General features: G+C 45.6%; 1 protein-coding gene across 3 annotated transcripts in view; it reads right to left on the bottom strand.

The window, feature by feature from the left end:
* Nucleotides 1–328: 328 nt before the first annotated feature.
* Nucleotides 329–21745, bottom strand: part of PDGFB (platelet derived growth factor subunit B) — a 48524-nt gene continuing 27107 nt past the window's right edge. For 2 of the 3 annotated variants that reach the window (XM_083701186.1, XM_083701188.1), the window contains 6 exons: nt 17976–18072; nt 10095–10184; nt 7785–7990; nt 5211–5346; nt 4902–5070; nt 329–3345 (listed from right to left, as the gene is read on the bottom strand). In XM_083701186.1, the coding sequence (XP_083557312.1) occupies nt 4934–5070; nt 5211–5346; nt 7785–7990; nt 10095–10184; nt 17976–18072 (666 nt within the window). In that variant the 3' untranslated portion in view covers nt 329–3345; nt 4902–4933. The remainder of the gene's footprint in view (nt 3346–4901; nt 5071–5210; nt 5347–7784; nt 7991–10094; nt 10185–17975; nt 18073–21745) is intronic. The other variant, XM_083701187.1, reaches the window with a different exon arrangement.

Here is a 21745-nt window from a genome sequence, read left to right on the forward strand (position 1 = left end):
CCACCCCTGTCAAATTCCCGCCACCCTGCTTTTAGCTGCTTTAAAACAAGAGACACAAAACCGCAGAATTTTTGAATTTAAGGTTTTTTTAAAACAACTTTAAATACAGTACTGAGTATAAATTAATTTTTACATAAAATGGGTGTGGAGAGAGAGACCTTGCCCTCCTTACAAATGAAAAAGATGCAGGAAAACAAATGGTCTTTTAAAGACAACGAGAAGTAAGATTGAATAGCAAGAAGTGTTCTTTAATGTCAGAGAGCAAGCTTTGGGTGTAAGGCGGGTAGGCAGGCAGGAAATCTCTGTTGTTTCCATCAGCCTTAAAAAAAAAATCCTGCTACTGGCCTCCTCCATGAAACTAGATTGAGAGACCACAGCCGTTACTGTAACCTTACTTCTTTTATTCGCCAGTAGTGCCTGACCATACTGCCAACTGATCGTTTGCCAGTTTTGCAAGGTTTGATCAGCCCATAGTCTTGGTTTGCAAGGAGAAAAGTTGGCCTACCCAATACAACAGATCAGGGAGGGGAAAACCCATGGCCCTCCAGATGGCTTTGAGCTACAGCTCCTATGTTCCCTAACCATTGGCCATGTTGGCTGAACTGGTGGGAACTGGAGTGCCAAACATCGCCTGGAAGGTGGCATAGTGTTTCCCATTCCAGCATTAGGCAGTACAGGAATGTGCCTCTAGCACCTGAATCCAAGTACTCCATACAAATGCAATTCAAGGGGGAAACAGTCCCCCACCCCCTTGGACCCTTTGGATAACAGGATCTGAGGTATGGGGGCAATTGTGTGAGCCACAAGTTTTCCCTCTCCTCCCTCCCCCCACCTCCTACAACTGAAGAGAGTGGAAGTACCAGACCCCGTTTGTCCCATGAGTTTGCAGTCAGTGTGCCTACCTTCCTACCAGTCTCCCAGTTTGTAGCCTTTTCCTCTTGTTCCATACAAATGAAAGGAGCAAAACAGCTTAAGCCAGCCTTGCAGGAAAAGGAGGAAAACCTGGATTTTCAATCCAACCTGGTCATCAGGCAAATGTTGTGCTTCACATGCTTCCTATAAAAGTGACTCCAGGGGCAGGTTATTCCTTCTCTTTCCTTGTGCCAAACATTTGCACAGATACATCTTTTAGGTAGCGTTGTGTGATGTGTCTGTCTCTTTCGAACAAATGCATGTGACTGCCATGCTTCAACTCTTCATCTGGTCTACCTGAGACATGGCAGGAAATCTTTCCAAGAGTTAAGGTCTATCCAAGGTGCCTTTTGCTGGGCTTAATCCAGCACAAAGACCAGAGAAATGGCAGAGGCAGAGAGCAGGGGAGAAGGAGGGACTTACCTTGCAAAATTTTATTCACACTCTATCCCAGCCCTTGCCAACCTGATACCCTCCAGATGGGGCTGATGGGAGTTGTAGTCCAAAACATCTGGAGAGCCCCAGGTTGGCAAAGGCAGCTCTACCCATTTCCCCACTCATTATGTGTGTTTTTTTGCCCTTCTTTTGCAAGAGAATACAGAGAGGTAGCTGGAAAGTAGAAGTTATGAAGTCTTGTCTGTGCAATCCTTCTTTACTCTTTCCTCCAACACTTTAAAGATAAACAGGTGAGTGATCCTTTCTCTGACTCGGGAAAAGTGAACGTCTTTCCTTCTTATTTTACCTCCCCACAGGCCCCTGCAATCGTTCCTGAAGATAGGCCACTCTCTCTCACACACACAAAACCTTCAGCGGTTATTATTCTTTGGTGATCTGGAATGGCTTGTGAACCTTTAAAGAGATAACCGTTCCCAGCTTTGAAGAGACAAAATATAGGACAGCTGAGAAAAACAGAGAAGATTAAAAATAGCCAGTGGTTAAAGAGGGCCAGTTATCTCTGTTCAGCTTCTTTGCCTCCCCCACATACATCGGATGCTACTGACTGACTCCTTGTCCAGGGACTCTGGTTGGACAGCACTGGAAACCGAGGCTGAGGTGCAAAGCACCACTTGGCACACAGGCGCGACTACGCAATGCATCGTGCGATCTTTTATGGCTGTTGCAAGGCTTGGCACAGCTCCGTTTCCATCCGATCAGATGATGTTCACCTGAGGTTATTAAGACGAGTTAGCATCTGCATATTCATTGCTGTATCATAGGAGGGATGGTAATAACACTGCCTTGGAAATAAGGTCGCCCACAAGGGACCTGTGATATGGGCTGGGCTGGTGGTAATCACAGAGTCATACCAATGATCTGCGCAACCCGTTGCTGTTTGACCCCTGATGAGCAGCAGCTCTCCAAAATACCAAGCAAAGGTCTCTTTCTCGGTCTACACTGCTACTTGAGATCGCTTAAACAGAGGTGGCATTGATTGTCATTCGAAGAACATGCTCTAATACGGTTATTATGATTAACCTGCCCACCCCGTCCCATTAAAATATAAAGCCTCTGAAACGGGGACTGCAGGTTGGGTTGGGGCTCCAGTTTATCCAGTGGTGGTAATCCTCCCTTTACTGAATGCAAAGCCATTAAGAAAACCTCATAGCGAGTCATTCAAAAAAAAGGGAGGGGGATTTCAAATTCCAGCTGCAATAGCAGAGTAGCAAAAGGATAAGTCAAGCCCTCCATAATCATGTGCAAAGAAGGCCTCTTTAACCCAAGCAGCTCCCTGGATGGGTGTGGGGAGGACCAGCAGTCCCTTATAGTACAGCTGCTCCGTTCCTGTTCACTGTCCCCACCCCCAGCTGGCAGCAGAAAGCGCCGTTGGACAAATGAATTTTGCTTTCATTGTTTCCATTCCCAGAGCATGGCATGTTTTAGTGGTTTTAAAAAATAAAACATATATATATATATATACACACACACATACACACACACACACACACACATTAAAGATATCTAGTCAGACATCACGATAGAAGTCCTTAGTGCATTTGCTGTCACTGGGTTGCCACTCTGACTGCCTTGACTTGCATCTGTTGTGCTGTAAGCTGCCTGAGCCCAGCTAACAGTCTGGGTGGGAGCAAGGAGGAAGAAAGAGGGGGGGGTGGCCTCCTCCTTCAAAAGGAGACCGAGGCCACAAAGTCTTTGCCCGTTTCCAGTGCGTTTGCTCCAGTAGGCAGTATATTGTCCATCCAAATGGCTGTGTTTTCTTTCTTCCGTTTATTTCCCACCCCGGTTTCTTCCTTTGGGGACAATGCTGAAATGCAATTAGGTGAGAAGTCGAAGGGCAAACTTTGGTGGGAGAACGTCCAGCAAGCAAGGGATCAGGAAGCACCATTGGCCGTCCAAAAGTAGCATTGAGGCGGATGGACGGAGAGAAACTCTGAGGACCCCATGGGGGCAATAGAGCAAATATATTAAATAATAAACCTGGCAGAAAAGCAAACAGAAAAAGCAGGTTAAGAGTCCACCATGTGCTCAGTTCATCCTAGTTATTCTTTATGATGATGTGCTATTCCCTGCCTACAAGAAGGTTCAGGCTGCTACTCTATACAAACATACTTATCATCCAGTTTGCTTACTTTAGTCTCAATCTAAAGTTTTGGTTTCAATAGAATTTAGGGGTTTTGCTTTTTGGAGGGGAAAACTGTGGTGGTAGGAAGAGTAGCTAGGGGCGGTGGATGGAGTGCCATAGAATCATATAACTGTAGAGCTGGAATGGACCCAAGGGCCATATCTAGTCCAACCCCCTGCAATGCCGGAATCTCAGTTAAAGCATCCATGGCAGATGACCATCCAACCTCTGCTTAAAAACGTACAAGGAAAAAGAGTCCACAACCTCCCTAGGGAGACTGTTCTAGGGCACCAAGGGGCATGCTTTTATTACGCTCTATTTAATCTTAGAAAAGCCATTTTTGCTACACTTAAAGCCATTTTTCTGTTCAGTCTTTCTCAACCTGGTGTCCTCCAGATAATTTGCACAACAACTCTCTCCTCAGTCTCAGTCGGCATGGCCAATGGAAACATCTGGAGGGCAGCCGATTCAGGAAGTGGTCTATCCCATCTCAAGAAGTAAGCTGCCAGCCTGACAGACCAGTCCGTTTGTTCCTTGCCTTTGATTAGGTCTTCCCAATCAGCAGAACTATGCGTCTGCTACACCTATTACGCCTTCCTTCCTGGACAGGTGACAGACCACTAAGCCTAATCAAAGCTGTGCACAGTCACAGTGCTCCTTGATAAGACAAATCCCAGTGGAGGAAATATTTATTCCTTGTCTCTTCCTCTCATTCTTTGGCTTCCTAACATGAATGGCAAATTAAGTTTGATTTCCATGTGACTCACAATGGAACAACGTTTTTAATGATTCTGAGCTACATGGGCTTGATGAGCCCAGCCGTCTCCAACTGTTTGACAACGTTCGTTGTAAGAGGCAGATTTGCAAAGCTACTTGGGCACCTTCCATTGGTAAACATGCTGTCTGCTGGATGGCCTCACACTCGGGACTACCACACCGTGTGCCTGATTGAAACTTACGCAGTAAAGTGGGATGGTGAGTAAGCAGCGACAGGCATGGAAGCTGCAAGGAGGAAACTTCCAATGGGGACAGTAGCTGAAGTAGGCTTCCTCATGAGTAAACATTGTAGAAGGAGCTTTGCTACGGGACACGCAGGAAGTTGCCTTATGCTAAGTCAGACCATTGACTCATCTAGCTCACTGTTGTCAAGACTGCCGATTGGCTCTTCAGGGTCTCAGACAGGAGGACACCTGAGATTGAACATAGGATCTTTGGCCTACAAAGATGTGCTCTGTTGCTGTGCCACGGCCTCCTTGTGACAGAGCACAACTAATTTCTGTGTGAAACTGTCGTTTTAATTCTGCTTCCAGCCGATTGCCTGTGCAGGAGCAAAGGGCATCGGTGCAAAAGCACAAGTGGCGTTTTTGCGATACAGGTTCCACAACGTGGCAGCTGTGTTTGTCGCAGTTACCTGACATTTGCACTTTTGCCCGCCGGCATCTTCTATGCTGGGATGATTTCTTTCAGGGCCTTCTTATCGTGCACATGCTTGAACTTCCGATGCTTCCTCTTTTGTGGCGGCAACCGGTGCGCTCGTGCCCTTGCTGGAAGAGAAGCCCGAGTGCTCAGTGGCGGCCCACCTGTTAGGAAAGGAAGGCGCATGAAATACACACTGGCAGGCAGCAGCTCATGGAGATTGCTAATCAAATCCTTCTCTTCCCAAACGCCTTCCCTGACGTTACTTCTGACTCTTCCCCACCCAACCCTCTGCAATCCTCACCTCTATGCTCGCGTGAGTTTGGCCGGCTGAACACTCTGGGTGATACTGCTTCACATCGACATTCCAGGTGGTCTTCCAAGGGCACAATGGCTTTATTAAAGACTGGTTTCTTTCGGACAATTTCAATCTTATTTACCTATTGGAAGAAATTAAAAACAACACAAATCTGTTGTGTGTATATACATAAAATATTAACTTCAGATCAACCAGCACCATTGATGTTTTATATTAATATACATTCTGAAGCCCTTTGCAGCTTTTAGGTGAAATGCGGATAAAGCAAAGTTCTTAATAAGTACAAAAATCACTTGCTGGGGCCTTCAGGATCATTTTTCTGAAACTAACCCAGTAATCATGAAAGTGTGTTGTGAGATGCACCATGATCTAGGAATTGTCAAGCTTGCCATGTCGGATCCTATAATCGGGATAAGTTGGGTCCATAGGTATGGAAGAGACGGAGAGTGCATTCAGCCCAACCTCTTTGAAACAACGATCACCCATCCATCTGTGCCTGCCCACCTGCCACATTGTGTTTCACAAGTGCAGAGCAGGTGCATTTCAAAATGATATCTGCACAGCGAATAGGTCCATGTCACTCCAGATAGCTGTAGCATTGCTGCTGTTTGCTAGGAGCAGAATGGGGCAGGGCGGCAGCAGTGTGCACAAGTGCAGGGGCATTTATACCTGCAGCCGGCAACATGATACTTCCCTGCCCTCGCTGCCCCTCTGCAGCACTCCATCACAGTCCTGGTGCATGGCAGCACCACTGCAGACAGGAAGGTGGCACAGTGGTGGTACCCGTACTTTTTTTTCTAAAAAATAGGTGCCGGTACTCACCATGAAGTTGTTAAAGTAAGTGCCAAACTTTTTAACAACAACAACAAAAGAGGTGCCGGGACTGTGTGCCCTTGAGTGCCCCCTAAAAAACACCCAAGCACTGGTGGCACTCAATTCATGTGCCACAACTGATTATAGGACCAGGGAGTCCAAGTAATAACTGCTGCTTACATCTGGAAGAGATGGTAACTCTGCTGAAGGCAATTGGAAGTTACCACTGAGCATAGAGCTGTTTCCTGCCCGAAGGCTTCACCACGACCAATTTTTCTCTTAATGCACCACTCTGCACACGTCAGGACACATGCTTCTGGCTAGACAAACATTTCCAACCAAACAATGCAAGCACCTCTATTTTCAGAGGAAGCATTTCCAGGTCACATTTTCTCGGCTGCCCTTTGACCTCTTGTTTGCTTTTTCCCCCACGAAAACAACTCCCTCTGCTGCTCTCTTCTCCCTCCCCGTGGCCCCATTTCATTCTCTCTATTTAGTGTGACTTTCTAGAGAAAGGAATTTCCTGGCAAATGGATGGTGTAATATCTTCCAACCCCCGTGCCTTCTTACTATGGAAGACCGCCCCCCCCCCCCGGAATCCTCCCTCGTGCATAGGTCAAACAAGGGGATTTTCATTGTATTTTTAAATGATTTTTAAAGTCATTTGTCTGGGAGGAAGTGCAGAGATCACTTATTGGCTGGATATTTAGCAGGATCAGAATGAGAGGTCAGCTGGCAGGTATCCGCTTACAACACATCCAGACAAGAGAATGAGGAGGAGCTGCTGGCTTAATGGAGTATTTGCTGGGAGAGCAACTGCACTGGCATGGTAAAGAAGAACAGGTCAGCATCTTCAGATCTCCCAATGCTACCCTTAAAGGGTAAAGGTAAAGGGACCCCTGACCATTAGGTCCAGTCGTGACCGACTCTGGGGTTGCGGCGCTCATCTCGCTTTTTTACTGGCCAAGGGAGCCGGTGTACAGCTTCTGGGTCATGTGGCCAGCATGACTAAGCTGCTTCTGGCAAACCAGAGCAGTGCACGGAAACGCTGTTTATCTTCCCGCCAGAGTGGTACCTATTTATCTACTTGCACTTTGACGTGCTTTTGAACTGCTAGGTTGGCAGGAGCAGGGACAGAGCAACGGGAGCTCACCCCATCGTGGGGATTCGAACCGCCGACCTTCTGATCGGCAAGTCCTAGGCTCTGTGGTTTAACCCACAGCACCACCTGCGTCCCAGTGCTACCCTTAGCTGTGAGTTTTAAGGTTTTTTTCAATAGTCCTATTAAGTCATTCCCCCTCATGTGTATCAAATGATTAAAAACAAAGGCATGCAGTGCAATTCTACATGTGCTGCTTACTCGGGAGGTAAGTTCCACTTACTAACTCACAAAGTAAGTTCCATTGTGTCAAATGGTGCCTTCTCCCTAGTAAGTGTGCTCTAAGGTGGCAGCCTTAAAATCTATACTCCTGCCTTGATATAAAGGCCGTAGGAAGGAGCTTTTTGCATTATTACAAAGATGCATCATGTTACACATTTCCCCGTCTTCGTGGGATGAAAAGTTCGAGGGCCAGTGCTACTGGATTTAATTTCCTTTAGCACTGGAGACTCACTTTAGTAAGAAAGAAATATGCAAGCAGAGCATAATGAAAGTACGAAGACAACACTTTCAGCAGGCTGTTGCTTCCCCATATAAATTTCACTCCCCGCCCCCGCCTCCCAAAGCAGGCCTTTTTCTTTGCCTACCTGGATGTGGCGCTCACGGACCCGCGTGGCGCGGCACTGCATGTTTCGGGTATTGCAGCAGCCTGTGCACCGCTGCACTTCCACGCATGGCGGCCACACCAGGAAGTTGGCGTTGGTGGGATCCACCATGGTCCGGGAGATTTCAAAGACTTCTGTCCTTGTCTTGCACTCTGCAATTACCGCTGGCTCCACAGGTTCTCCTCCAACTGGAAAGATCCAAGAAGAAAAGCTATCGGCTTAATCAACAAGGACTGTATTCTTCCCTATTCCATTCAACTGTCTGTCCAGTTTTAATGGGTATCTCATATTACCCACATCATCATCTGCGGAATCAAGAGCACTGTTGCATTGACATATTGGCCTTGTGTGAGATGGCAGGGCTATAGACAGACGAAACTACAAATTCATGTTTATGGAGAAAAGTGTGGGGAAACGGGGGGTAATTTCTCACACATCCTTAGAAGCTACTAGGAGCCTTGGTAAGTCTCTTGCAATTGTCAAAGAGTGGAGGTTATTTCAGGCAACACAGAGCTGCGTCGTTCTTCAAGCCCCTGATATTTGCCCCTCTGCACTGAACACCTGGATCGCTCAGTTGGTTAGAGCATGGTGCTAATAACACCAAGGTTGCAAGGTCAATCCCCATATGGGACAGCTGCATATTCCTGCACTGCAGGGGGTTAGACTAGATAATCCTTGGGGCCCTTTTCAGCTCTACAATTCTATGAAAACTCCTTAAAAACACAATCACCAATACCCTGTTTCTGTTTCATTCCAGCTGCAGAACTTAAGGTTTTTCCATTGCAGAATCTGAGTGTTGAGCTTTCTTTTATGGAATTAGAATCCAACTCAGTTGCACTCAGAACAGACCCATTGAAATTACTGGACCTAAGTTCATAATGCCCATTATTTATTATATTTCTTTCCTGCACTGCCTCCCAAAGCAGTTCAGAGCAACAAACAGTGTGTCTGCTCTGAGTGTGATGAATGCTGGACACCACCCCATATCTCTCCACTAAATTCCCAAGGTCAGAGAAACAGGGTGGTAGTCAACTAAGTTTTACTCGGAGTAGACACATGGAAATGAATGGGCCTAACCCGGCCATGTCCATCTGTCAGGACTGCCTCTAGGTCCCAGCTCACAGAGGACCAACGCCCGGTTGATGTAATGTACAAAAGTCTTTATTGAAGTTTAGTTTCCATTTCAAACCCCAGAGCGCGCAGCCCTACGTCTTGACTCTAGATCGGCGAAGTCCCCTCTGAGTCACTATCCCTTCCGCACCAGTTCAAGATCCTGGCCCGGCTCCACCTCCTGCGCTGTTCCTTCCTCCTCTGGGTCCTTCTGCCCCCTGGGGTTTCCTCCTTCCTGGACTCTTCTGATGCTGACCCCCCTGAGTCTTGCCCTTCCTTCCGGCGGGCTTTAGGACCTGGCTCCCTATCCGGGCTCCCTGCTGTGCCGCTCGCCTGTACATTTGAACTTGGCGCGCGCGCCCAGCCGGTAACCTTCCTCCTGACCGTTTCCCCGCTCTCCGATGTGGGCGTGGTCAAACCTGACTCATCTCCTCTCGCTGGTGGTGAGAACACTGGTCCCGATTCCTGGGACTCCCCCTCCCTACTGCGCTCTGGTGGGGAAGCTGGTCCTGATTTCCAACTGCTGCTCAGGGAGTCCCCGCTGGCCCCTTCCTCCTGGGGTTTTCCCCCTGGAGCCCCCCTTGCCCTGGCCATCGGCGCTCCCTTCTGTGAATCTTCCGATTCGCTGGAGAGGCTCGTGGAATGACTCTGGCCACTGTCACTGCCTCCACCCCACTCGGATTCCTCCTCCTCGCTCTCCATTTGCTCCCCCTCCTGTGTCTCTGCTCCTGAACCCCTGACACCATCAATTTCAATGGGTCTATTCTGAGTAAAGCTCTGTTGGCCCTCACCCACAACTTTAGGAGTTGGCCTCAAGCATGTAGCCTTACGTCTCTGGAAATGCAACACCAAATGAATACTATCGTGTGTAAAAGGTATCTGTTTTATCTAACCACATTTGTAACCCTGTCCTTCTTCACAACAACCCTGTGAAGTAGGTGAGGCAGAAAGGGACTGAAAAGGGACTGGGACTCAACTTTTCCAGCTCTTAGTGCAACACAATCTACTACACCAAGCTGGCTTTGATGGGATGGCACCTAAAGTTATAAGAAAGCACACAAAGCTGTCATATTACCTGAAGAGAAAGACACAGTGATACACATCTGGTTCATGGTCTCTACAGTGCCAGCCTTGTGCTTAAATTCCCTCACATAGATTAGATATGTCATGCCTGCAACTTACCTAGACTTCGTCTCCCTCGGAGAAAAGAAACAGGATTTTGACCAGGATGTATTCTGGTAGTATTCAGGTATGAAGTGGAGTTATCTTCTTCTGCAAAAGAAAACACACACACATAAACTGTAATTGACAGTAATGCAGTGGAAAGGTTATATTATCAAAGTATGTACATGGAGATAAACATAATTTAAAAGGAGGAGACAGGAGAGACGCTAGTTCAGGTAAATTACTACTGTGTCTCCTTAGGGTAATCATTAGGAAGGTCAATGAGGGTTAATTGCAATGAGTGTAGTTCTGGGAGTGTGTAGGATAGTTCATATGCTTTCCAGTAAAACCTCCATAAACTGCAGCCTCTCTCCCAACCAACCAAATGTATATAAATTGGTTTATTTTCCAGGGACTTGCTCAGTCTCCATGCTTTATTCTGTATATTTGCCAATCACACACAGAGAGAAAGAGCGTGAAAGTGCAAGGAGCAACGATAAATCTTAGAAAGGCAATAGAAATATAAAGGAGCTTGATCAGGGGCCACAAGGAAGATGCACAGTCATGCCAAGCAAGGAATATCTACCTCTTCCATAATGAGATCTTTTTATAAACATAACCCTGCAAATGTACCTCGCAATTGTCAGAAAGACAAGAAACATAGCTTTAAAAATAAAATAAAAGTAAAGGCAAAACTAGCTGTTGGATACCTCAGTTGGTAGAGCACTAGACCCTTAATCTCAGAGTTGTGGGGTTCAGAGTTGTGGGCAAAAGAACGCAGGGGGTTGGGCTGGATCACCATTATAGTGCCTTCCAACTCTGCAATTCTGTGATTCTGTGATTCTATTAGGAATCCACATTCTGTACCAGATGCCAACTTTCACAAAATTGGGATTGTGGCAAATAAACGGCTTTAAGAGTATGCATATCTCAGCAGCATACCCTTGAATGGTTGAAATGGAAAATGCTACACATTTCATGTGAGCATGGCGTAATTCACAGAGCAGCAGTGAGCAAGCCCCAAGCCACTTCCATGGAATTAAGTAACAAGCAGTGTGCCAAAGACGTTAACTTTAAAATATATTTCTCTACATTCCAGGAAACATGTTTTTAAAAATATTTGGAGATGTTATCGGCTAGCAGAATTTTAATGTTACACCATATCAACCTCCCAAATTACTAAGATCTTTTCCTCCAGCATTCCAAAATACCATGCATGCTACTTGTTTTGTAAATTGTTCTACAGCAATTCCCCCAGTCTTTCTCTGCCTGGGAGAAAAGACTTTTGCGCAAAATGGAGAATGGAGAGTAGCTGGAGAGCAACCTGCAGACTGAATCGCAATAAAGACCAGTCAAAGATTGCAGCCTCTAAATAAGGCAGCACCTATTGTGCCATCACAGGTGGCACAGGAGCAACACAGAAACTTCAACAAACCTATACATATAGTGGAAAAACCATATTCCGCACCTACTGTACAGGTGCAGCCGGGACTATGCAAAGTATAGCACAACCCAGAATTGGGTTGACTGGCAGCAACTCTCAAACTCTTAACAAAAAAAATTCCTTCCAGTAGCACCTTAAAGACCAACTAAGTTAGTTCTTGGTATGAGCTTTTGTGTGCATGCACACTTCTTCAGATACCTGGTATCTGAAGAAGTGTGCACGCACACGAAAGCTCATACCAAGAACTAACTTAGTTGGTCTTTAAGGTGCTACTGGAAGGATTTTTTTTGTTTTGACTATGGCAGACCAACACGGCTACCTATCTGTATCTCAAACTCTTAGGCACTGGTGCAGATCTTTTACATCATCTGCTATTTTATTCTTTTGAGTGGAGGGGCTAGGAACTGAACCCGGGATCCTTTGCATGCTAAGCATGTGCTCCACAAATGAGGTATGCAGTTCCTCCCATCTCACTGGCTCACAGGGTAAGAAAACCAAATGTTAGTTTTTTTATCAAAAAAATATTCACAAAATATAGAACTGAAGAATAAAAGAAAAAAGGAAAGAAACAGAAGAATAAAAGGGGGGAGGATAGATACATTACATCCATCCATAATTCTATTCCATCAATTTCCTGTCCATCCTTCCATGACTCCCTAAAGTTTCCCATTCCTGCTGCATATTTTTCCTAACTATTTAAACATTCAAATTCGTCTCATTATAAACTATAACCGCTGAGTTTACTCCAAACTGACTAAAGTTCTAACATTTTCACAATTTTTTTAAGGTAGTCTACAAATGGCTTCCGTTCCTCTTTAAAACTTTTCTACTCCTGTTCGCTAATATTGGTGGGTTAAACTTGCTAATTCTGGATATTCCATTCATTTCATCTGCTGCTCCTTCTTTGTAGGTACTAATCTCTTTGTGCGTATAGGATTCTCGTTGCTGTGTTGGTATACATGAATAAACGTACTAGTTTACTTGGTACCTCGGACCTCATTATTCCTAACACAAGCAAATGTTAAATTTTAGGCACTGAGGGTAGCCTGCAAGAGATGGAAAGGCCTGTCAGCTTTCAATTCAGTTCCCTATGAGCACACCCATGTGTTTTCCCATAGGAAATGCTGGATAGAGCAATTCCCGTCACACCTCCTAGACTTTCCCTGGAGCTACCAGTCCCTCTAGAGTCTAAAACAATGGCAATTTTTGATGATAGATCCTGCTCAGCTGCAGGTCTTTCCTTGTTTGAACTACTCACTTTGTAAGGGGAAGCAGGACAGGTGCCAATATTATGGGATTCATGAGGATTGTGAGGCTCAGGGAACTGATGGCCTGTGTTTGTCTATGGAACACAGAATGAAAACAAGCTTTCCACACACACACACACACACACACACACACACACACTCACACACACCACCAGCAGACATCTTTATGGCCAAACGAATCACAGCCACAAATTTCCTACATGGGATTCAACATCAGTATCCCAGGGGATGGCGTGAAGGGGCGTGAGATTAACCACCTTGCGGAAGCTAAGCAGGTCAGGGTCTGGTGAGTGCTTGAATGAGAAACCTCCTGGGAACAACATGCATACGGCTTTGGGTTATGTGACGTAAGAAAGGCAGGGGATATAAATAAAACAAATATTTCTCTCCCTCTTTCGCAACACTAGAACTTGAGGACAGCCAATGAAATTAAATGTTGGGAGATGCAGGACAGACAAAAGAAAGTACTTTCACACAGCACATCCTTAAACTATGGAACTTGCTCCCTCAAGAAATTTGGATGACTTTAAAAGAGGGTTATAGGGACGTGGGTGGCGCTGTGGGTTAAACCACAGAGCCTAGGGCTTGCCGGTCAGAAGGACGGCAGTTCGAATCCCCGCGACAGGGTGAGCTCCCATTGCTCAGTCCCTGCTCCTGTCAACCTAGCAGTTTGAAAGCTCATCAAAGTGCAAGTAGATAAATAGGTACCGCTCTGGCGGGAAGGTAAACGGCGTTTCCGTGCGCTGCTCTGGTTCACCAGAAGCGGCTTAGTCATGCAGGCCACATGACCCGGAAGCTGTACGCCGGCTCCCTTGGCCAATAAAGCGAGATGAGCGCCACAACCCCAGAGTCGGCCACAAATGGACCTAATGGTCAGGGGTCCCTTTAAAAGAGGGTTGGACAAATGCATGAAGGAGACAAAAGCATAGGTTCTACTGCACTGTCAGAGGCAATGTGAATCACAAGTGGGGCAAGTGCTGATGTGCTTTCGGGCTTCCCACAGGCAACACCCCACTTCCCAAGGGAATGTGAAAGATTAGTCACTGGAACAAAACTGTATCTCTTATTCATGCGTTAGGGCCTGCTAGGCTCTTCCCTGACCCTCTTTCATCCCCCGTTCTCTGGAATTTTATCAGGCTAGGGTGGGGGTTGCATTTGCGCAAAGGTTAAACAGACAAGGAAAAAATAGCCGCGCTGTTGACTTGAAACAAATCTTCTATTGAAAAACAGAGTTCTCCCCTCGACCCCACGCCCCCTTTCCCCCAAGGGTACCCTTCGCCTCAATATATGGGCAGTGCAGCTACTACTGATGGAGAGAGCACGCCCAAGCCTTGGAAAAGCCAGTGCTGCTAATTTTGGAAGCCATGCTATTGTACGGCTTTGTGGAATCCAAAGGGGGGGGGGAGACTAGCCGCTTTTCTCTAAGGGAAACAATAGCAGAGCACAGCTGGTGCCCTCCCTCTGCCTTTCCCTCCTCCACTCTCGGGCATTTTTGAAAGGGAGCGGGAATGCTTTTGAGAGCGCGCCAGTGGTCCGACTGGCATAGGAAACAAAAGCAGGAAATTCTGTTCCCCCGTAGATAGTGTCTCGGCAAAGATTACAAAGCTACAAACAGCCAAACACAAGAGAGAAGGCCGGGGGCTGGGAGGGGGGCAGGTGGTGGGCAGGGAGGACAGGCGGGAGCAAAAAGGCTATAGGAGAATGGAATTCACTCTGAAGAAAACGTTTATAAATACATTCCAGGGCCAACACGGTGGCCATGACGTGTGCTCACATTCCTGCACGTGCCAAAAACCTCCTCGGTCCAGCCGCTGCTGGGTGACCTCAGTCATGTGGGCAGGTATCCCCAGAGCCCCACCACAAGGCCAGGAAAAAAAAATCCATTATCCAGGCACCATGATAAAGCAGCAAATCTGCTACCCTCCAGCTGCCTTATGTTGCTCATTTCTTCCTTTCCACAGGGGAGAAAAGAGCAGGATTCTATAAATGAGACAGGGCAGCTCTAACTGCACTATGAATCATGGAAGGCTATAGGTTTTTCTAGTGCAGAAACTGATGCAGTTCCCAGACTCCTGGAGTCCTTTGCCCTAATCTAAAAGAAACACAGTGTGGGGTTTGTTTGTTTGTGTGTGTGTGTGTGTGTGTGTGTGTGTTGTTGTTGTTTTTAAGTGCTAATAATAATTCTGGAGGGAAAGGAGAAATCTTGTTAAAAATAAAAACAGAGCTATTCCTTAGCTAGCTGAGCCTTGAGGGTATTTCTTAATGTTCCTTTGCACCTCCTGTATCCACTTCACGCCTGCCACACCCTTGCAGTCACATCCCAGCTTGCGTGTGAGTCCAGGTTTAAACTACGGTAGCCCTTAAATGCATTTTGATCTAAGAGCGGTGCCTACTTATGCAGAATTGAAAGTAATCATAATGCATGTGGAGCTATACTAACCACGTCTACTCAGACTTAGCAGAATTCAATGGGACTTGCTCCCAGATAAGTGAGGTTAAGACAACAAACTTATTCAGAAGTGAATGCCTCCGAGTTCAGTAGGGCTCTCCCCTCCACATAAGAGTGCTTAGAACTGCAGCCTTCTCTGCCTGTATGCCAGATAGCACTTCATTAATCCTAGCACTTACCTTTTGTGGAAGCCCAGCTTTATAATTCACAGATTACTGATTAGAAAAGTGAGGCAGGTCACATCCGCACCATGCATATAAAACACATGGCTTCCCCCAAAGAATCACGGGAACTGTAGTTTGTTGGGGTGCTGGGAATTGCAGCTGTGCGAGGGGTACACTACAGTTCCCAGGGTTCTTTGGGGGAAGCCACCTGCTTTAAATGTGTGGTATGGATATGATCGTGATTAGGAGCAGTTGCTGGAAACTGAAGGAGTGGGTGAGGGCTCTTGCACTTGGCTCTTGTTTGTGGGCTTCCCATAGGTTGGCCACTGTGAGAACAGGTTGCTAGACTAGATGGGTCAGTGACCTGATTTCCTAAGGCTCTTCTAGCAAGTCCACAGCTGAGGCTAATTTTAAATTTAAGGTTTCTTGGCTCACAGCTCATTCTCTTGGCTGCTCTCCTACAGCAGCTATGAAGGCATGGAAGAGGAAGAGACAGGCAATGAAAAGAAAGAAAGAAAGAAAGAAAGAAAGAAAGAAAGAAAGAAAGAAAGAGGGAGCATGCCGGGTGGAGGTGGCATCTGTGTGGCATTTGTTCAAAAGAGCCACATAGCAACAGCTATATTTGTTAAGTCTGCATGAGCCATATTTTATTCAATAGGTTACATGTTAAACTGTGTTTCAAAATGTTTATCTCTAAGAGAGGTATGTTTTATTACACTTGCCGCCCTATTAAACGTTTCCTTCATCTAGATTTGCCTTTGGCAATTCCTAGTGAATCCTGTTGAGCTAAAGTTTCTCAGAAAACAGAAGGAGGGGGGAGGAAGAGAAGAGTTCAGCAGCTAGGAGCCAGGACTCCTCTGCTGTTACATGCCACAATATTTCCATGTATACAGTCATCATGCAAAGTAAGTTCCCAGAGGATTTTTCTTTCTTTCTTTCCTTTTTTATTTTTTGCAACTGTGCTAATCCTTTAGCAAAGGGCAGCTTCAAACATTACATAATTTACAGGTACGCTGCATTGGCACCATGCATATGTGAGAGCTTCATGCATTTTTACTGCCAAGTGCACATGTGGGAGGGAGCTGTGATGGGTCCCCACTCCCCACCTCTCATACACTGGGAGTACCTTGGGCAGGTAGCCATCTCACATGATGCATTGTACATGAGGTATAATGGGCTGAAAAGGGCATATATCCTGAGAGCCAGTGTGGTGTAGTGGTTAAGAGCGGCAGTCACATAATCTGGGGAACCGGGTTCGTGTCTCCGCTCCTCCACATGCAGCTGCTGGGTGACCTTGGGCCAGTCACACTTCTCTGAAGTCTCTCAGCCCCACTCACCTCACAGAGTGTTTGTTGTGGGGGAGGAAGGGAAAGGAGGTTGTTAGCCGCTTTGAGACTCCTGAAGGGGAGTGAAAAGCGGGATATCAAATCCAAACTCTTCTCTCTTCTTCTTCTATAGCGCCCTAGGTCCGGTTCCACCTCCTGCTCAGACTTGTCTGCCAGCAGTGGAGCTGTCTCCTCTTCTGCTTTCCATGTAGATTGTGCTGTAACTAGCACAATCTTCCTAGAGTTCCCAGGCTTCTTGCAGGACTTCCAGCTGGTAGAATTACATTCCTGCCACTATGGCAAGGGGGCTGCAGCTCATCCTCACTTGTGGCTCTGAACTGGAGGAATGCATGGCTGTATGAAAGGGCCACACATGTATTCCTGTTTGATTTCTTTCACCGCTTGAGATGATGGACAAGCAGGATGAGGAAGCAGTGTCTGGATCAGTTGCATGGAAAGTAAGACTATGATCCCAGACATTTATTTGCCCATAAACTCAACCTTTCCCATTTTTGGCCCATGAACCCAACCTTAGGGGAAGGGCCAGTGGTAGAGAACATGCCTTGCATGCAGAAGCTCCCATATTCAATCCCCAGCAATTCCAAATAGGAGATCCTCCTGCCTGAAACCCTGGGAGCCACTGCCAATCAGTGTATACAATGCTGAGCTAGATGGACTAACGACCTGAGTCATAAGCCAGCTTCCTATGTCCCCCATTTTTGTTGTTTCCATCATGCACATTACCTAGTTGATCCACTGGGCATAAATCAGATGCCCAGGACAGAGATGTAAGCAGGGTACATGACTGTCCTGTGGATAAGTTGCCACACCCTCATTTTGTGAGCTGTGTGGAAAGGGATTCAGCAACCCAGATGGAGTTAGCAGTCTTAAATTAAGGTAGTGTAAATGACGTACACACTGGAAAAAAATTGTGAGCAGGAATTGGGAAGATGCATGGGATAGTCTTGTCCTCCCGTTCACCAACACATTTTGCAGTCTATTCACCCTCACACATTTGGTGGGAATGGAAGGGGCTCGGACTGTGGCCACAACAGATGTGAGCAGGATGGCTTGATCTGAATGCCCTTATTTGTATACAAAACAATATTCTACAACACAACGTATTTTTTATCTGGAGTGAGTGCCCGCAGTGGCACCTTGTTGGGTGATATATACATTTGTTCTTGTCTTACTGTTGCTTTTGACTGGGGTTTAAGGAAGAGAAGCATTCAGTGTTGAGGAGATTTACCTACGGAGTCTATCCGAAGGACCTGCTGAAGGTCTCTGATGGAGCGCAATGAGCTGTCACTCAGCAATTCATATATCTCTTCAGGGATGGGGTCTCCCTGCCAAAGAATAAAGAGAAAGAGAGAGAATAACTGTTAGGGTACTATAGGTGCCATGCGCTAGTTTTGTACCAGCTACTTCACATGTATCACATGTATCACAGAGAGAGGGACGACGAGACAAAATGTGCACAAGATTGTTCTAAACGGTGGAATCAGAAACCTCAGAGGGTCCAGCATCCATGAAAAAAATCCCTCTCTTTCTACAGTGTGATACTTGATGGCTTGTACAATCACATGCCAATGAATTCTGAGCAGTCTGTTAACAGGCAAATCATCTGGAAAAGCTTTTTGCAGTGCCATCCTATGCATGTACATGAAAGTCCACTTGTGTTCAGGGGAGCTTACTCTCTTGTAAGTAAGGTCCATTTTCCAGCCTTAATGTACACCTGTTCTAGTGTCTTTCAAAGGAAAAACCTTATTACGCCCCACTTGCTATCAAGTTAACTGTTTGAAGATGTTCTCCAGGTGCTTTTTTTCAACCCTTGCTGATTTTATAGTGTTGACCCAATATATGGAGGCTATGAGAACTGTTAAAACTTAAAGCGCAGAAACGGATGTTGACTTTTCTTTGACAGCTTGATTTCTTCTTTTTGCTTCAAACAAACCACGAGTTTATAAACAAGGTTTGCTCTTGGTTTGCCACTCATTGTTTGCCTGGAAGGAACAAAACACATGCCCAGGTTTGTAACACCAAATGAAACCATAGCTCAATGTAGCACAGGAGGAGTGCGGTCACCACAATCTTTGACCTTGAAACTTGCATTTTGTTTTTTCATGCTAAGCCATAGTTTGGTTTAGCATTAGATATGAACTGAGTGATTATTCTCACATGCAACAGCCTATAGGTGTTTCTACATATTGGATCTCCATATAGAACAGATATGTTCTGTAGAACAAATGTTATGTGTTGGGCAGACACCAATCAGCATATGGGTCACATTCACAACTTGAGATAGTTCACATAGCACAAAACAGAAATCCCCATGAGGCCAACATGAGATATGCTAATTTTGTACTTTGTGTATTCAGTAACTTTGAGGCATCAGGCAAGAAGGAGATTAAGTGGGGGATGGACACGGGCAATTGATCTGGGTTTTCAAGGAGAGATTACCTACATTGATCCAATATTCAGTTACAATTGCGCCAAGTGTTTGCCAAGATGTTGTTACACACACATAAGCACACAAAAATCTCCAGGGCAGACTTTTGGAATCCATGAGTTGAAACACAAGTAAAGTTATGATGAATGGGGGGCAATTCACCCCCTTCCCCCCAATATTTGTGTGTACATGTAGCCTCATCAAATACACTGGACACAATTCACCATGAGGTTCTCCTGCACAAGCTCAAACTGAAATGAACAGGAGCTATGCAAGAACATGAAAGTGCTTTTCTCTGGGTCCCATTAATTTCAGTTAGGGCTTGTACTGGTAGATTGTGGCCATTGTGAAATAAAACACTCTGAGTTGTATCTGATTTAAGCCATATTCAGAGTGGACCCATTGAAATGAATAGATTTTTGTTATGACTAGCTTATTCCAGTGTTTCTGCTCTGAGTATCATTCAGTCAGATACAACCCTCTCTATCCATAGAAACTTTCCTTATTTAGAGCCAGACCATTAATCGCTCAGGTCTGTACATTGACTGGCAGCAGCTATCCAAAGTTTCAGACAGGTGTCTTTTTGGGAATTGATCCCAAGACCTTTTGCATGAGATGCCTGTGCTTTTCCATTGAACTGCACTCTTTTCTTTTCGCTATCAAAGTAACAGTTTTTCATTACAATATGCAGTAAATTAATTGCAAACCTTTATTAAATGATAGGGTCATCCAGGCTCCCCCTCCCCGCTTTTCAATATATAATCCCCCTAAAGTTAAAAGCCCAACTCTGGCTGCCTAATATTTCATCAGCTCTAGTTAAAGCCTAACTGCAGAAACAATAAGGAAAAATACTGCTCCATAAATGTTTCTTCATGGCTCATTGTGCTCCCTATTGTCTTTTGTGACGGGGCGGGGGGGGGGGATTGTGCTACAACTGTTGAACTGGGATGTGAATTGCAAGGATTTGTTGCTGCAGCCTGGAGGGACATGTCATGTGGATTAAACAGATTTTGCACAGTACTTTGCGGTTCAAAATTGAACTCCACAGAATCATGAAATACAACAATTGTATGGTGTTTATTTGGATACAACCATATTCCCAGCCCAAGACTACTTTCCCATGGCTTGCCTGTATGATCAGGGATAGATACATATAACAGGTCTGGAAGAGAACAGAAATCAGGTATATCAGGCATGATCCTTCACAGACCTGTTCCAACTTCACAGAGACCAGAAGTATTCCAAATAACAAGCCTGGATCAACAAACACTTGTTTGCATGTGCAAAGTACCTCAGGGTCTTTCACAAACATAGAACTTTACACTTTTCTATGCTACACAAGTGTGCACACACACACACACACACACACACACACACAACTTCTGACCGCATTCAAGTCAAGGTTGGATTGCCAAGCATTTGAGACTGCATATCCTTTTATGTACCAGAGTTATGCAGACTGCACTATTTTGCAGCTTTAAGGTGCAACAGAAGTATGTTAAGGGCTTCACATTAGCTGGAAGGGGGTGGGGTTCCCTCTTTTCAGTGGGATCAGGTCAACAGTGACAGCAGACTCTCCAGAAAAGGGAACTTTTTTAAAAAGCAATGAGTACTATTGAGATACTATCAAGACCAGTGTGGTGTAGCAGTTCGAAAGCAGACTAGTGCAAGTAGATAAATAGATACTGTTGCAGCGGGAAGGTAAAGCTGCCTGTGGACAAACACCAGCTCCCTCGGCCTGAAAAGCGAGATGAGCATCGCACCCCATAGTCGCCTTTGACTGGACTTAACCGTCCAAGGGTCATTTACCTTTTATTTACCTAGCAGAGTGTTGAACTAGGGCCTGGGAGATCAGGGATCAAATCCTCACACAACCATGAAAAATGACACCACACACACAACAACAACAACAACAACAAGTATATGGCAGGCTGACACACAAGGTTATGGCGGACGACCATCGCCTGAACAACTTAGGAGATATTTTGACCCTAGGACTAGGAAGCTTTGTAATGATGAGGAGATAATGAACATGTATATATTTTTTGGATTATGCTAGTAAGTCAGACAATTTGCAGCAGATTTGTGGGTTTGTTTGTGTTATCTATATCTGCAAGAGGGTCATGGCAATGAAGAGCCAGCCCTCACCTACAAGCAAGGTAAACCATCATGGCTTCCCACAAAAGAACCCAGGGAGTAAGGTACTGAGAATTTTCTGTAGGAAATCTCTGGTCCTGCAGAAAAGCCCACAGTTCCTAAGATTCCCCAGGGGAAAGAGAATAACTGTTAAGCCAGTTGGCAGTGGGGCAGATATGTCCAGAGAACACACATCTCCCTCCGGAATCAGTAGCTGGGGGAAATAGCATGAGTGATATCATGGTGAAATATTGCATATCCTGCTCTCAACACCCCAAGAACTGTATTGGTGTGCTTAACCAGGGAAAACAGATAAACAGAAACATGTAGAAAGTGTTGCACCTGCCAGGAAAAGCAGTTGTGACTTAATAGAGCAATTACTTGGATGACTCTGGCACTTCCTGATACTTAATACATGGAATATAGAACTTTAT

The sequence above is a fragment of the Podarcis gaigeae genome (genome assembly GCF_964106915.1).
Source record: "Podarcis gaigeae genome assembly, chromosome: 10".
Taxonomy (NCBI): domain Eukaryota; kingdom Metazoa; phylum Chordata; class Lepidosauria; order Squamata; family Lacertidae; genus Podarcis; species Podarcis gaigeae.